This window comes from Aedes aegypti, chromosome 1 (genome assembly GCF_002204515.2).
Source record: "Aedes aegypti strain LVP_AGWG chromosome 1, AaegL5.0 Primary Assembly, whole genome shotgun sequence".
In the NCBI taxonomy this organism is placed as follows: Eukaryota; Metazoa; Arthropoda; class Insecta; order Diptera; family Culicidae; genus Aedes; species Aedes aegypti.
The window spans coordinates 128,755,608-128,773,341 of NC_035107.1; the positions used below are offsets into that span (position 1 = coordinate 128,755,608).

The 17,734-nt window shown below is 34.6% G+C and overlaps 2 protein-coding genes across 8 annotated transcripts in view; both read left to right on the forward strand.

Annotated features, from left to right (window-relative positions):
- The window catches only part of LOC5576900 (fasciclin-1), a 529,370-nt gene that overhangs the window by 271,999 nt on the left and 239,637 nt on the right, over positions 1 to 17,734 (forward strand). The gene's annotated exons all lie outside the window — the stretch shown is intronic.
- LOC110677044 (jerky protein homolog-like) lies at positions 1,947 to 15,873 on the forward strand. The gene is made up of 2 exons (XM_021847571.1): positions 1,947 to 2,654; positions 14,241 to 15,873. The coding sequence occupies exons 1-2, from the start codon at positions 2,619 to 2,621 to the stop codon at positions 15,855 to 15,857; spliced, it is 1,653 nt and encodes a 550-aa protein (XP_021703263.1). The 5' UTR covers positions 1,947 to 2,618; the 3' UTR covers positions 15,858 to 15,873.

Genomic DNA, 17,734 nt, shown 5'->3' on the forward strand with positions numbered 1-17,734 from the left:
TTGAAACAACCAAAATGTTTGTTGAATTTCAAACCGTCAAATTTGTTATTTCCAAGCCAAAATTTGTAGTTGTAATGTTAAGATTTTGTTTGAAACTAGCTTGTTTCATAGGTTGTTTCAATTTGAAATCTTTATGTTCATATAAGGCATATTATGGTTGTTGCAAACTAAATTATTAGTTAATTTTTACAAACAGCTAGTTTGGTTCTACCAACAAATAATTTGTTTGTTTCCCTGATTAATTTTTAGTTTCAAAATAGAATAATAGGTTGATGCAACGATTACAATATGTTGAATCAAACTAAGATTTTGTTTGAATCAAAAACAACCAAAATTTTAGTTTGAAATAAATCAACTTCATGTGTTGCTGCTGTTTTTGTTTTGGATCAGCTCGCAGTCAATCTAAACATGTCCACCGGATTCCGTTTGTCATCAGTAAATAGTGTTCAAAACGTTTGTACATTTGCTTCTGAGGTAATTTGATTGATCTTATATATTGTTTTTATTTCATTCAGCTAAGGTGCTTTTATTTATCAAATTTGCAGCTGAAACCATCCTAGAACAATGAAACATGTTAGAGCTGCTTGTACTTTATTTTCCCAATTACTCAGAAACGGTAAGATAGATTTTCGCCAACCTTACGTACTCCTGAATCTAAAAATATTTCATTTAATTCTAGATTGACTCTATATAGAGAAAGTGCGCATCATCACCCGAAATTCCCCTACTGAAAGAAGCATTCCCTTTCGCATTAAACTTTCGGTTAATCATAAAAGCTTGTAATGGTGGATTTAATTTCTATTATTGTCATAGAGACATTATTGTTAATCATTATTTATTAAAATACAAATAGTTTTACTTTCTTATCATGAACGATTTTTTTTATCAATAATAATTAAGAAATAAATAGTATGAAACCACAATCAAACCAATAACCCCAGCTGAATCAACTAATAAATTTGTTTATTTCAATGTGATTCTTGATTATTTCAAACCACTTCTTTTAGTTTGAATCTACCTAGTTTGTTGGTTGTTTCATAAACTGTCATATGCTGCAACAAATTTCATGGTAGTTTCAAACTAAGATTTGTTGAATTTATCTAGGAAACCGTGGTTTAAACAACATAGATTTTTAGTTTATTTTAAACGATGCATGTTGTTGATTTGAACCATGGTTTTGTTTGTGCAAATTTCAACCCAATAAATTGGTTGAAATTAACTAAAATTTGGTTGTATTTAACAATCATTTTTCTCCGTGATGTTGGAATCTCATTCGAATTGCGCCAGCTAAACATTATTTCGGATTATAGCACGCGAAAACACATCTCGACTAGAATTAAGCGGAACAGAATTCACTTCTCATCTGCCGCAATACTCAACGTAGATTGTTTTATTTCTTTCTCTTTGTTACATACAATTCAATCTAAAAGGGTTTTGCAGTAATTTTGTGAGATCAAATTTAAACTGATAGTCCCTTTAATAAAAATAATAATAACCCATAAATTAAGAAAGTGTAGTGAACTTATTTAAATTCTATTAAAAATTCATTTTAATTACTTCAAACTTTTGAGTACCTTTTAGAATAATTCTCGCATAACTTATGATCTCGCCCTAAAAGCCATTGGTAACCATGTGTGTAGCTCGTTGTTTCTGAGAATTTGATTGGAGTTACACGTTATTTAACAACGCTATGGTGAAGAAAGGATCATTCTCTGCGTGCCTGTGGCGTTGGTTTTGATGCTTATTCATTCATTTGCTCAGAAACAAGGAGCTACACACGTGGTTACCAATGGCTTTTAGGGTGTAATCCCAGATTATGAGAGAATTGTTGTTTATTTCAGAAATACTTGGCATTTCGTTGTGGAATTTTCGTTTCTGACCCATAGTGTGCAGTAGGGAAGCATAATGTGAACTCCACTGCAAGCAGCACAGAACCGCACTACTGCAGTACAGGCAGTATAATTAGGGATCAGCATCCGAACGAACGAACAGCGCGGGGTGTATTCCCCAATAGGCAGTAAACATTTCGACCCAGCTTTTCGAATCAAGTGTACTAAAAGCGCATTTAGATTCGATGCGTATTATAAACTAACCATCGATAGCATTTCATATATTCATATCACTCGGCGAAAGCAGCCAGCGTGACAATAATTCTATTAGAATCATACAACGGGAAGCGCACGAAAGCAAAAACCGAACGAACGCACCTACCGAAGCGAATGAAAAAGTAAACTTCCAACGCTTCCCGCTGTAGGTAGCTATACACGTAACGGCCACATGCGCCCCCGCTGCTGCTGGCTGCGTCTTCTTTCTGTTCCCCTCTGCTTTGTCGGGGATTTCATTTCCCTTAGCACGGCTGGGACGCACACTCAGACAGCACGCGTGTATGACGAGGTTTCTTAGAACACAAAAAGCACCAGTTGGTACCAATACCAAGCCCGCCTTATACGAACGACGGTGGGTACGTTTGGGTTTCATTTTCCACACCCGGGCGTTTGCAGCTAGCTAGTTGGCTAGTGACAGCGGAGACGATCGATAGATGTGAACAGTTTGCAGTCGGTGTGGCACAGTCTATGGTGAGAAGAAGTAAATAAATTAGTGATTTTCCTTATCGCCTGATGGATTCCAACGGTGACAGAATGGAACTACTAGTGGTAAGTAATTGAATGTCGGTAGTGATTAGCGTAATAAGCAGTTAGCTGTTCGTGTACGACCAGCCCACTGCTAAGTCGCCATGTTTTTGAAGTGAGCATCAAATTCATGAGCAATTACTCACTTTGGCCAAATCGTATCAATGATAATTTTACATTTTGTTGAACTTTTTTTCGAGGCTCAGTGTAAAAATTGTTTTCGTTCAGAATCAAATATATTGAGCGTTTGCAACTGTGTGTTTATTTAAAACAGCATAAAGTAGTATTAAACACATTTCCCTCATGAAATTTGTTTCGCCATTCTAGATTGTTTGTCCCGAAACGACTATTTGTTTACTAACATTGAACTGTCTTGGGGAACCATTTCCCAGTAGGAACCAGAGATGGTGGCTCGTTTTTTTCCCATGGGGTAGTATTGTGGTGCCAGAAGCCTGTGTACGACGCTCTTTATTGCCAAGTGAAATGGATTCCGCGGTGATGTTTTCTCTCGGCGCTACCCAAGCGCGTCCAGGGCTGCCAGTAAAGTTTATGTTTCCGTTGTGTGATCGAGTCGGCCGTGAAAAGATTCTTTGCAATGGTTAATTTTGTTCTGAATCTGTTGCATTTTCCAGTTGAGTTTTGTTCGAATGTTCGATAATTAATTGCGAATTCAATTAGGATGTTTGATATTGATGCATGCTGCATTGGGGCGATTCAAATTTTAAAAATGTTTGAAAATCCAATCTCCCATATGCTTTTTACCATCCTTACCATAAAAATAGAGTTCAGTGAATTTCTCAGCTTCTAGGTGGTGATTTAAAGGTGGCCCAAAGACAATGTAGGTTTATATGTAAATTACAGTGGAGAAATTATGAGAAATGTTCCAAACACGCTAGTACTGTAATGTAAGTAGAAATTTATCTTCCCATAATAAAAGAATATTCTTCAAACCTTAACGAAGGATGTTGCTGAAGAAACAAAATTTTAATTTTAATTTAAATTTAATCCTTTTTGAGCTAATTTTGTTTGCGATTTTTGTACGTGTTTGCAGAGCTATAATCCCATATTAAGCTAAATAATGGCAAACAAACTCATGCATATCTCTTTTGCTATCCGTCGGATTGAATTTCTCTTTTCAGAAAATTTCTTTATTATTGTTTGAAGAATGCGTTTTACTATGGAATAATGAGTTTGATTCGTGTTTGGAACATATCTCAAAATTTCTCCATAGTAATTTCTATATAAATCTACATTATCTTTGGGCCACCTAGAAAGCTGAAAAATTCACAGAACACTATTTTTATGGTAAGGATGGTACGGAACATATGGGAGATTGGAATCTAAGACAATTTTAAATTTTGAGCCACCCTAATGCTGCATATAAACTACGGGAAGAAATATAGATTTGACACCATTTGAACTTATTTGAAATGAATGTATATGATAAGAATACATTATTTTAGGTAGGATAAAAAGCCATTTCGAACTTTTTAAACTAATGCGTCATATATTGCTATACATACTTGATGTTGATTTAGGATCGCTTTCAAACATTCGCTTAAGCAGAAAAATTGATCGATTGGTCACTTGCTGTTGTTTCTTAAGAATCATATTTTCAACTCAAACGGATGTTCGGTTCTCCAGATTTGTGCTTGAGAAGATTTTGGTTTGGCTTCGATCCATCTTCACCTTAATTATAATGTTATATTCAACTTTTTGTTCTATTCTAAGAAGATTTATTTTGTTTGAATGGGCAAACTTTATTATACTAAACATGAACTGTGACGATTGGGCATCTAAATGAATCTTTATTTGGTTTTCCTTTTATTTTAAACAAACTTTGAAAAATTTTGAATAGAAAATTTTTGAACAATCGAAAAACTAACCAACCGAAAAAAAAAACATTTTTTAAGCTTTTTAATCCCAGGTAACAATTTGAAGCTGCTCAAACGCTTTTATAGCTAATTCAATTCAGCCTTTGTTTGAACAAAAGCTGATCATAGCCTGCATTAACTGTTGTTCAGCTGTTAAACATCTAATTCTGGCGATTTTATTCAGCCTTAAGCTTAATTGAAGCTATATAGAAGGCTGAATAAAGGTCTAGCATGCGCTTATTCAGGCCTCTTTCAATAACCATAATTCTATTTTTAGAACAGATTGCAACCTTCGAAAGCTTAACAATCGCTTATTCATCCATTATTCAACAATAAACCAAAAAAAAAATAAAAAGTATTTACAGGTTTATAGTTTTGGGTTTTATCAACGCAACTAACAATTTCAAACACATAGTGTAGAAAAGTGCTGGAATTTAAAGATGAAGATTAGTAAATATGTGCCATTGAGATTTGAACTGGGATTCGCTGATTTATAACCACTTACCTTGACATCTGCTCCACATGAGACTGTGTGAACATCATCAACAGCAAGGGACTAATATATTGTTTTGTCTGAATAAGGGCTATTTTAAAGGCTGCATTGAGGCTGAAGAAGTGATAACAGCGCTATGCAAAAACACTTGAGTTAGCTGTCAAAGTGTGTTGTGATTTTTGTTTCAAAATAGAATCCTCGGTAATTTTTAATTTCTGCTATTCAATTGTTGTCAACGCAAGTTGGTAATGATTTCGATTTCGTACAGTTAATTAAAAATGTAACGAAGAAATCTGCGTCATCGAGTGTAGTGTTCTATCTTGTTGTTACACAAGGTCATCGATGCCGGGTTCAGGATTTTTTTCGACAAATGATAGGCCCGTGTGCGTTTACAGCATGTCTGCTTCGGGATGTGAAACATTTGTTGTTCGATGAAACAGTTTTATTATAAATAATTTAGTGTTCGACCCAATGTAGGTATATATTTCGGTATGTATATTTTTATCAACATACAGTTGAACAATTTTTCGACAATGGCTGTTGATTTGATTAAAGCTTTAAATAACCTTTAATCAATATCATTCAGGTTGGCTGAACAAAAGTTAAAACTGTAGATGAAAAATAGTTTGTTCAACTCAATATTCAGCTTTGAGTATACTGCTGAATAAGAGTGTTTTTTAAGCTTTTCTTCAAATTATTGTTCAGCTGTCACGGTGTTCAGCCTTGTACACCATTGATCAGCCAATATTCAGCAAATTCTCTTGCTGTTCAGCTTTCATTGTTACTTGGGATGTTTTTCAATGGATTAAGTACAAATACAGAACTCACGGAAATATTCATTATTTAGACTAAATTCGTGAAATATTTTAAAATGTGTTTCAACGTATTAATATTTCGATTATTATCGAAATTGCATGTTCCTCAGTTTTTTTTTGTCGATGATACTTATTCTGCCAAAACTACAACATGAAAGATTCTAAATCTCGAAAACTTATTCATACAGACTCAAGTTAAAAAAGTATACAAACTTACTTTATCGATCCTACGTGTTAAGCAGGCGGAAATCTACACGTACCACTCTGTACCAACTCAACTTTTCACTTTTAGAACGTTTAATTTCCGGATTTACAAAACGACGAAAGTAAGATTTTCAACTTTCGCAACCTAACCACTACTTTCGCCGCCCCGCTGTATAGAGAGACAAAGTGACTTAACCACGAATCAAAACAAAACACTACTTGAGCCGATTTTACACTGGTAGAAGAACGTCGAAAGTAACTGTATGAAACGGCTTATCATTTTGTTATAATTATTTTTGTTGAAATTAATAGAAACAACCTAGTTTTTGAACGCGATCTGATTGTATGCAAAATTTGAGCGATGTACACGGCAAAAAAATGTTAAAAAGGTGATTCATTTTAAAACAGTTTTACAATACAGGTTGTGATTCTTCTCAATTAGTTTTCTCAAAACCGTTCAATAGTTACTTACGTCGATTTGAAAAAGTAATCGAGAAATACTTTTTTCCATACTTAACTTTAAAAAAAAATTGCAGATAAAACTGTTCAATTAAAAATTTATGGGAAATTTTTTCCAGACGAAATATTTTTAATCTTCCAATTACAAAACCTCAGCCACAATGTTGAACGTTTTCGTAAAAATATCCTAGGTATAGGGTAAAAGCACCGGTTTTGGCCAGCCTAAGAGAGAATGTCAATAAAAAAATATATGGGAAGCCGTATTTATACTACAAATATGTCAAATGCAAGCTTTCAATTCATATTATGTATGCAAAATATCGAAGCAGAGCTAAAACTATTTTTTCGCTTTGAAAATCTCGTTGGTAAATATAGGCTACCAGAACCGGTTTCGGCCAGAGACTTAACTTCGGTTCCTAAATTGGCCAATCACATTGATTTCTTACGACATTGGCTAAATTAGAAGTACCCTGGCCAAATTAGGTGTATGAGAGTTAAGATCATAAGAAAAATGAATTGTTTTTCTCATGTTTTGATTCAATTCGGACGAGTAAATGCATGTAGCTCTATCATGTGAATGTGATCTATTGGTTTCATGCTGATTGGCTATGTAAAACGGTGTATATTCCACTATGGCTACAACTTGCGTATGGCCAAAATCGATGCTTCTACCCTTTTAAAGTTTAATCATGATCGAAATTTTGACACCGTGTTTATAACACTCGTAAAAACTGTTTTTCATTATCCATAAGAACGTTGAAAATATTATAAAGCGAACATTAAACACGCTAAATTTTAAAACATGAAAATAAAAGAAAATTCGATCAATGGGTTACATGCATGGTCTGTTTCGCTACTCGTCACATAGTAGCGCATAAGCGCTAGTTTTTATGCACGAAAAATCGCTAAAAGGTAACTGGAAAAATATTTTTACGGCGAAAGGCATCTAACGAATTATATCTCAAATTCTGCACCAAGTGCTCCGCGGAGCACGATATGAAAACCGCTGCACTAGAGTTTAGTCAGTGGAATTAAATAGTAGGGTGTCGAGTAGGGCGCGGCTTATTTTTCAAAAGTTATTAAAACCAAAAATTGTGCTCTACTGAATTCTAATCACATTTAAAGAGAAACTTCAAAATCTGAGCCAAAAATATAGAGCTGGCGCAAGCGTCTTGAAGGTTAATTTCCAAGTTATAAAAAGTGACCTTTATTGAAGCAAGCATAACATTGTTATTTTTCAGCCAATTTCGAAACTTTAAGCACCATTATCTTCAAAACTAAATTTATGAAAACTCTGTAGAACATCAAATTTGTCTAAAATCAAAACTAGTCTTAGTTAAAAATTATCCTAATTTTTCCTCATTTTACCAAAAAAAAACATTTTTGATTGACCATACCTTCATCAATACTCAATCGATTCCTAATCTTTTTATGTTTTTGAAGCAAATTTAGTAGTTTTAAAAAAAAAGACACCGACACGTCAATGCTTCCAGTGGACGATTTGCCCTTTGAAGGAAGCACCACACTAGACAACGGACTAGCATGCAACGCCCAGTGGCACAGTCGAAATACGTTTTCTGTCGAAAAGTTTTCTGGCTGAGGCGGGAATCGAACCCACACTCCTTGACACGATGCGGCTAAATGCTTGGTAACACTAACCGCACGGCCACGAAGCCCACAGTTTTCAAACTGTTTATAAAACAAATTTTTCTTTGATTTAGTTATTTAACAAAACTACTCAAAAACATGTTTTTTTTTTAAATGAAATATTCAAGTTTCTTTGGATAATTTAAGTTTTTTACCCGAAATCGCATTTTTCCTATAAAACTTGAATTTATAGAGCATCTTGCCTTAATTACGAGTTGAATAGTGCATATTTTTTTTAACATATGTAAACATATTTTTGTTTCAAAATTATTTAAAAAATTTTGCAAAGTCCTTCTCAAAAGTTTAACAAATGAGAAAAACCAGTTTCAGCTTTAGAGATAAAATTTAACTGGCAAAAAACTGGCATTTTTCGTTAAGCTCATTATAAATTATAAAACGAAGCCAAACTTTGAATTTTCAAATGCACAAGACTGGAGAATCTGACAACAGTTCGCGTTGAAAATCAATCAAATTACTTGCTTGCTGGTAGTGACCAATGGGGTAAATTTTCAACCCGGAGCGCTGTTTGGTTTTCAAGTCTTGTATTATTGAAAATTTGAGGTGTGGCTTCGTTCTATAATCACCTTAAAAATCATGTTTTTGTGCAGTTTTTGCTCAATAACTTGGTCAAGACATTTTTTAGTGAAATGTGATGTTTGCCAACAATAGGGTCCTGAAGCCCTGTCCCAATTTTAATGCCAAACGCTTAGGTTTAGACCAATAACACATGTTTACTCAATTTTCTAATGTTTTACGTTGGTTTGAGCCCAAAACACATTTTTTTTACGTTTTTTTTAAGATTTTGTCACACCTCTTGGCTTAATCTCATATTTTGGGTGTATTTTGTTTTCCGCGTCCCTTTCGTAATGTCAAATAGGAACAACCCCAGTGTTAAAACTAAAACCCCTGTGATGTTTTTGTCGACCAAGCGAACGTCAAACATGATCAAAAGTGTCAAGGTTCATTTATGAACCTAATTTTTAAATTAAAGTTTAAGCATGATATCGCCGTTATTTGAGCGGTAAAATTTGCTAAAGTAGTTGCAGTAACATGCTCTTTCGTGTTATTGAATAAAAACAAGATATCATTAAAAAATTTAGGACCCAATTGAATAAGCTTCAAAAGCATGTTAAAAGATTTGTAATCTGTAATCATAAAGTTATGATCAAACAAAGTTTTTTTTTAGTAAAATGATGAAAAATTTGGAATAAATAACTTTTAACTAAAACTTGTTTTAATTTCAGACAAATTTGGTGGTATTTTCATAAATTTAATTTTGAAGGTATTGATGCTAAAGGTTTCAAAATTGGTTGAAACTTAACAAAGTTATGATTACTTCACTGAAGGTCATTTCTTACAGTCGAAGCGCGTTATAGCGACATCGCAAGGGACCGTCACAATAGAGAAAAGTCGTTATAGAGAATAGATATAACATTGAAATATTTTTCAAGGGACCGCAAAATGTCGTTATAGAGAGCTTTTGTCGTTATAAAAGTTGTCGTTATAACGAGCTTCGACTGTATAACCTGAAAATTTACCTTCAAAATGCTTGCGCCATCTCTAAATGTTTATATTTTTGGCTAGGATTTTTAAGTTTGTCTTTTAATGTGATATCAATTCAGTAGAGCACACAAATTTTTGGTTTTGAGAACTTTTGAAAAATAAGCCGCACCCTAGTGCAGAGCTACTTGGGCACTTCCATGATTCACTTTGGCATGGAGGGTTTTTCTCGGCCGAATTGTCTGAAATTTTGCAATAAGAAGCACTTTGATACGACGCACATTGTGAGCAAATATGAGGTCAGTAGACGAATTCCATGTCAAATCGGTCAGTCACAGAACTCGACCTTATTACATTTGCAGTAAATTGTGCAAATGTTTTTGGTATGATAGGTACAATAAGTGTTTTCCATAAAGAAAAAAACGATCATAGTCTATTTTACGAAACGGCAACAAGGATGATATTGCTGTTACTTTCACTCGTTACGACACCGCATTCTGTCAAAATTCATTCATAAAATAAGCGATCAGCTGTTCAAAAACGTCTAGTAAAATGGACTATTTTGACTCGAGAATAACTTATGAAAATGGCCTATACATTTTTGCATGCAACTTGTTTGAAAAATTCTAACTCCGAAACTAAGTTTTAAATTACACAAAAACCCCATTTTTAACATTTCTCAAATTTTCACCATAGAATCTTGATAGTAAATAGATGTTTGGGACAAAGTTTCATGATGGAGAAATTTTTAATAAAAAAGTTTTTCTAAGAACAACTTTTGGTCGATTTTCAAAATTTTATTTTTTTGTCAAATTTAAAACGTTCTGATGATACAATAAGAATCTTGAAATGATTCTGAACCATAATGATTACACGGATAATTTGTCAAGAAGTAGCCATTTTCGAATTATACAGTTCTGACCCGATTTTGTCTGCCCCCGATTTTGTCAGCTTTTTGACCCGATTTTTTCAGCCTATTTTAAATACATCAAAAAATTGTCTTTGTCAGGTTGTACCACGTTTACATCAATACTGATGATGACGTTCGATGTCATGCATGCATGGGCTTAGCCAGAGGGGGCAATGGCAATGCCTCCTTCCCTCTGTACAGTAGAACCATTTTACTACTAGAATTAATTTTGTGTTTGAATTCTTCAAAGGGCACATTCACAAATTTCATAACGCCAAAGGGGGTGGTTGGGTGTCCTCGTGATGTAACAGCTCATACAAAATTTGTAGAATATTCGTACAAAATGCGTTACGAAGGGGTGCGTGGGTGTCGAAAATGGTCATTTTCGGCGTTATAAAATTTGTGAATAAACCCAAAGATTGTCTCCAGCATCCGTATTTATACAATAGTTACGTCTATAGAGTCTACCAAACAATCAAGCCTTTTTAAATTCATTTTGCCATAAATTGTTCGAAGGTTTTATCAACAGCCCGTCATGGAGATATGCACAGTCGAGTAGTCAAACGTATTTCATAAGATCTCGAGAATCAGTAAATCGTGCTTCGTTACTTAGCAAACTGACAATTGTTGATTAAAATTAAAAACCGACACAGCCGAGCTCACGACAAAGAAACTAGGTGTAGGGTCAAGATGAGCACCCTAAGGATAAGCGCGATTTAAGCCTACTTAAACGTTATTATTTTGGTAAAATTGGTAACCATCCTTATCTTTTACATTATTACTTTGACCTCCAACCATTAAAAGTTTTAAAAAGTGATAAATAGTTTTCCAAATAACACTTTAAAAAATAGCTTTTTTATCATCGGTCAAAAAAACTGCGGGGCAAGATGGGCACCCCCATAAAAAGATGCAATTTACTAAAGAAAACTATTATTATTCAATGCTTGCAATATCCTAAGATATTATCTTTAATATCTGATAATATTTATCTTCAACTAGCTTAGTTTTTAAAACTTTTATCAGAAAATAAATAACTTTTCATAAATTGCTAAGATTTTACTTAAAAAACGATTAAATTTGTTGTTTGTTTGTATATTTTTTAGAAAAATTGTTTTGTGCAAAGAAGATACCGTAAGTCAAGCTCACAGCTAAATGTGGTTCTATAATTTCACACTTTTACTTAATTTTGAACATGGTGCTCATCTTGCCCCAAGGATGTAAATTTATTAATATAATCAAAACAATTGATATATTTTTTAAATTTGATAAAAAGTTTTGCTCCTGATTATCTACAGAAGATTATTCTATAACTATACGGCCAAAAACGTATGAATTAATTTGCTTACGCAACCAAAATATCACTTTTAAATGAACAAATATTATATGAAAAGGTTAATTTTTGGACTTCTATGTATTTTGGACAATATTTACGTTGTGCTGTTGATTTTTCAGCTGAAATTTATGGCCATCATATCAATTTAATGATATTCATCAGAACCCCAAATAATGTATTGAAAAAAAAAACGGTAGAAACGACACAAACTAGGGGTGCCCATCTTGCCCCGGGTGCTCATCTTGCCCCACATTCCCCTATAGGTTCATGCATGAATTTATCCAAGAATTTATTTTAATACTCCAAAAATTAATCCCTAAATTAATCTATGCAATCCTGATGAAACTTTTTAGCCTAAGATTAGATTATTATAGAATTCTTACGGGAATCATCTCACGAGATTTTTCCATAATTCGACCAGGAGTTACACTAAGATCTTTTTCAAACATTTAACAGGTATTGGAATAATTTCAGATATTTATTCAAGACATCATTGGATGTCATTTATCAATATCTCTAAGGACACAAAAAAAAAAAATACGGAAACTAAAGAAAGTTTCCAAAAATATAACTGTTTGGTTTTCATACAGTAAGATTTTTTTACAATTCCAGGTCGAATTCTTGATGAAATACCTGTAAATTTCTGAAATAATTCCATTAACAACTTCAAAAAAATTCTGAATGAATTTCAAAATATTTTTAGGGAAATTTTAATAGAGATGGGCGAAATTGACATTAGAGTTCGTATCGAAAGAGAACATCAAATGCGCCTTTATGTTTTTCTCACTTATTTCGTGAAAAACGTTATTTTTAAGGAACAAATGTGCATTATATGATTGTAATTTATCAAATAAACTGATTGGTGAATAAAACTCAGTTTGTTTACATATGTCAGTTAGGTCGTTGTTCTAGTACTGTATTGAGTTCTTAATTTCCTCAATGAAAAATCGCGAATAACTAATGAAAATGGCATATTTTAATAATATTTTTTGCATTAAACTCGATATAAACGGTTACACTGCGGAACACGTTTTTGTCTCCAGCACCAAAATACCGCTATTCACTTAATTAAGGGTTGCTGAATCCATTGCCGTTCTCAGAAATATCATAGCACGTCCAGTTTTTGAGATATTGACTGTTGAAAATGCAAAAAATGACTATTTCAGCCAACTTGCATGCAAGTTTCCCAGCTTGTAAGGTAATATATTGGCTTAATTTGCCACTGAATTCAAACTTTATGTGTATAACAATACTTATCATCAAAGTTTGTATTATTTTCGATACGGAAAAGTTGTTTTTTGATGGTTTAGAGAATTGTTGTATTTTGCCATATAGAAGAAACGAAGAATTTTGTATGGAGACTGCAAGCATGTTTAAAAAATCGGTTTAATCGAAATTTAATCGCGCAATTTCAATCAAATTATGTCTGAAATGAAAGTTCAAGTTCTATTTTGCATGTTTGGTGGATTAGATTACAAAAAAGTATGATAAATTGTACTTTAAATTTCATGTAAACAGTAATAAAAGCAGTGTTTTGTACAACTTTGGCGACCTGTAGCTAAAAATTATGACGTGCTGGAACATTTCTGAGAACGGCATCAGATTCAGCAGCCCCAAATCTACTAGAGACACATAATTTGGTTCTTGAGACACGCAAACATGTCATTTTTGTTACGCTGTGTTATATCATTATGGTTCAGAATAATTTCAAGATTCATATTGTATCCTCAGAACGTTTTATTTTTGACAAAAAAAAAATCAAAATTTTAAAAATCGTCCAACAGTTAGAAAACTTTTTTTTTAAATTTCTCCATCATGAAACTTTGTCTCAAACATCTATTTACTATCAAGATTTTATGGTGAAAATTTTAAAGATATTAATAATGGGGTTTTTGTTAAAGTTTTATCGTTAATAATAGTAGTATACGGAACAAGTTGCAGAATGACGATTTTTACAGCACGAGTCGTAAATTTATTAATGATTATGACGAGTGCTGTAAAAATCGAGTTCTGCAACGAGTTACGTACAACTGTTTTTTGCAATTTCGTAGAAGACCACTTGAGGGTATCAGAAATTATATCGGAAAGCATTCACCATTATTTTACAAATTCTGAAAAATTGTTTTGTTATGATTCATTACGCAACTCAAAACAGTTGCGTAATGAGAAAGCGTTGCGTAATGAATCATTACAGCACTGGTTTCAGTTGCGTAATGACTATTCCCGCACTGCATACTTCAGTGCAGGAAAGTAGGCCGGAGAACATCGCCCGATACCCATGCGATAAAGAGCGGTAGATAAACATTTCATAAGAGTTTCTGTTGGTATGATCCAATAGAAATGTTGTTCTTATCTGTTTCACTCCTTTGTTTCAGGATCCTCAGCGGTTCAAGATGCGACAACGGCGATCCTTCTCGTTGGCAGAGAAAATGAAAATTCTCGATCGTATGGCAAAAGGTCAGAGCGCTACTAAAATAGCGCGAGACTACAACGTCAACGAGTCAACCATACGGCACATGCGCAAACAGGAAGCCACCATCCGTTTGGCGGCAAACTCGATGACGTCCAAGGTGGCATCGGGCTCTAAACGCAACCGAAACTTGCAGATGTCCAAGATGGAAGCCTGTCTCACCACTTGGTTGGACGACCTGCGTGCCAAACGACTACCGGTGTGGCACAGTAAGATAAAATCCAAAGCACTACAACTGTACGATCTCATCGGCAAACATGAACTATACGAACATGTCGGATTTGCTGCTAGCACTGGATGGTTCGAGAGGTTCAAGAAGAAATACGATCTCTTCGAACTGAGACCATACGAGGATCGTCCACCCCCGAGTGAGGTTGAGTTCAAAACAACTATGAAGAGTGCCATTCAGGATGGACATATCTCACTAGGTCAGATATTCACCGTGGAGACTAGCGCGTTCCACTGGAAGCTTCTTCCCGGGATCAAAAGTGAAGAGAGAGTAACGATGCTCTTCAGTTGTGATGCTTCCGGGGAATTTGTCACTTTGCCTAAGCTTTACGGTGCCAAAAAGGAAACTTCATCTGATTCAGTATTCGTGGATTTCGATAAAGCTGGATCAGTCACAAGTGAAGACGTTCGTAACTGGTTCTATAAAATATTTGTACCAAAGGCTGAAAATCATCTTAAAAAGTCAAATCTACCAGATCGAGCAATTGTACTACTGGCCAATGATCAGAATCATCCAACCGATTTGGAACATTATTCGTTTGACGTCGCCACCATTCCTCCAGGATGCAATCCTACTTGCTTACCAACCGCTCAAGGTATTCTAGTGCATTTCAATGCCGTCTACTTGAAACAGTTGAGCTTAAGAATGAAGGACGCTGTTCGATCAGGAGAAACCTTTGAGGAAGCTTGGAATGAATACTCTTTCAACGATACCACAGAAGTTTTGAAATCAACTATTGCGAACTTGGACAAAAAAATGATGAAAAATGGTTGGTCCTATCTTCTTGACACAACGAAGGAAGACTGTTCAAATGACAAAATTCTCAAGGAAACTGTGTCTATTCTTCATTCTTTAGGCTTGAAGAACATTACATTAGATGAACTGAAAAATCAAATCACCCCCAGAGAACTCAGTAACGAAGAAATCGTTGACATTTTCTTCAAACATCAAAAGGAGCTGGAAGAGTTGAATCATATGCACTTCGTAGAACCAAACGATGCTTCGAAATCGATCCCGGAAGAGCTGGATCCCATAGAGAAGCGAATGATTGTCGGTGAAATTAATCATCACCTGGCGGCGTTAGTTTCCGCGAGAAAATTCTTCGATTTGAAGGATAAAAACAAGGTTCGATCGGAGGCCATCGCTAAGCGTTTGAAGCAGGTGGGGATTTGGATGCGGGAAATGCGGAACGAAATTAGCCCTCCGGATCTGATTGATGGAATTCCGATGGGTATCAAAATAGAACCTATAGAAATCGAAGTTGAGATAGAGTCGATGGATAGTGATGAATAAAAGCTTTCAAGTTAAATTTTGCGTGTTCGCTTGTTAGGAAAGAAATCCTTGAATATGCTCTAGTGTGGTTAATCTTTCGACGAAATGTGTTCCAGCAGCTATGGGTCATTAGGGCGAATCAAAATTAAAAAAAAAAATGAAAATTCAATCTTCCGTATAATATAATATAATAATTTTTATTATCCCTACCTTAAAAAAATTGAAATTTTCAGTTTTCTAGGTGTTGATTTGAAGGTGGCCCAAAAACAATGTAGCTTTATATGGAAATTACTATGGAGAAATTTTGAAAAAAGCTAGTATTGGAATGTAAGTACAAGCTTATCATCCCATATTCAAAACCCATTCTTCAAAACATAATAAAGAAATTTGCAGCAGCAATTCAATCCGACGCATAGGAGAAGAGATATTCATGAGTTAGTTTGGCTTTTTTTTAGCTTTATGTGAGATCACAGCCCTGCAAACATCTACGAAAATCCCAAGCAAAATTAGCTCAAAAGGGATTTATTTCTTCAGCAACATCCTTCATTAAGGTTCGAAGAAAGAGTTTTTTTTCTATAGGATGTGTAAGGAAAGTAGAGTAGGCAACATCGTATGATAAGTAGGTTTAAAAAAAAAAGTTGAGTGTGGAAACCAAGAAAAACATATCTACTGTCAGTTATTGATCTAAGGGATAGTACACAAATTATGTCACGCTAAATTTCAACTTTTTTGACCCCCTCCCCCCCTCGTTTTTTGTATGAGTCCTCCAAAATTTTTGTAAGGCTTGTCACGCTTGTCTTGACCCCCTCCCCCCTCGGAGCGTGACGTAATCTGTGCATGACCCCTAATCTTGGCTTGAACAGACGTTGTTCAAATTACTACAATGGCGTAGTTGGTAGAGCACAGGTAATATTTGTTTTAAATATTGAGTAACTATTGAGGATTCTGTGCGAACAGAATTCCTATGAAATGATTGAACAGTAGTCTCCGACGGACATGGGCGGAGATGAAAATTGACGATTTCTGACGGAAAAGGGCAGAAATCCGTGCCAAAAGGTCTCTGATGGACAAAGGCAGAGAACCATAAACACTAGATTCTGACGGAAATGGGCAGAAATGTCTGGTTGGACAGAGTCTACACATGAGTCAAATCTTGATTGGGTCTTGAAGGATGCATGGATGTAATCTTGATGGATGAAGAAGTTATCCAGATTTGAAAGAAAAAAAACTGAAATCTCGAGAAGATGTAAACGTAGTACAATTAAACGTATTGCAATGAACGATCTTTGTGTGTATTGGTAGTTTCATAATCGGCAAAATTATTAAAAAAAATGTGTAGGTGTTTCCTTGGAACATGGAACGGAAAAAACTCGTTTCAAGTTGTTCAATAAAACCTGTTTTTGTTCTACATGAATGCAATATAAAAGTAGCTGCTACAAACTACAGTAAGATGCATAATGTTTCAACTCAAAGTTACGTTCAAAGCCGATAAATTGGAACACCCTCGAACAAATCCAAGACTGAGAACAATGCATTGGTTAAGGTTAACGTCCATATGAGGAAGTTCTTTTCTTCATTCACTCTGGGGCCCAGGTCAGCAGCTATGAATTGTTCTGATATGGATCTCTCTCATCCTAATGATATTTATGATTTGCATCAGTGCCGTAGCGTGCAGTTGGCCAGGTTGGCACCCGCCAAGGGCGCCAGCCATTGGGGGGCGCCAAAATGCGTCGCACATTTAGTAAATTTTGAGCGCGATTTATTAAATAAGGGCGCCGTTTAAGTTATAATTTCAAAAGATATTCTTTTACGTAATAATGGAAAATTGAAACATTTCATGAATAGATTTCGAAGTTTATTTTATATTTTGGATGATAACATAATAGTTATTTATGCAA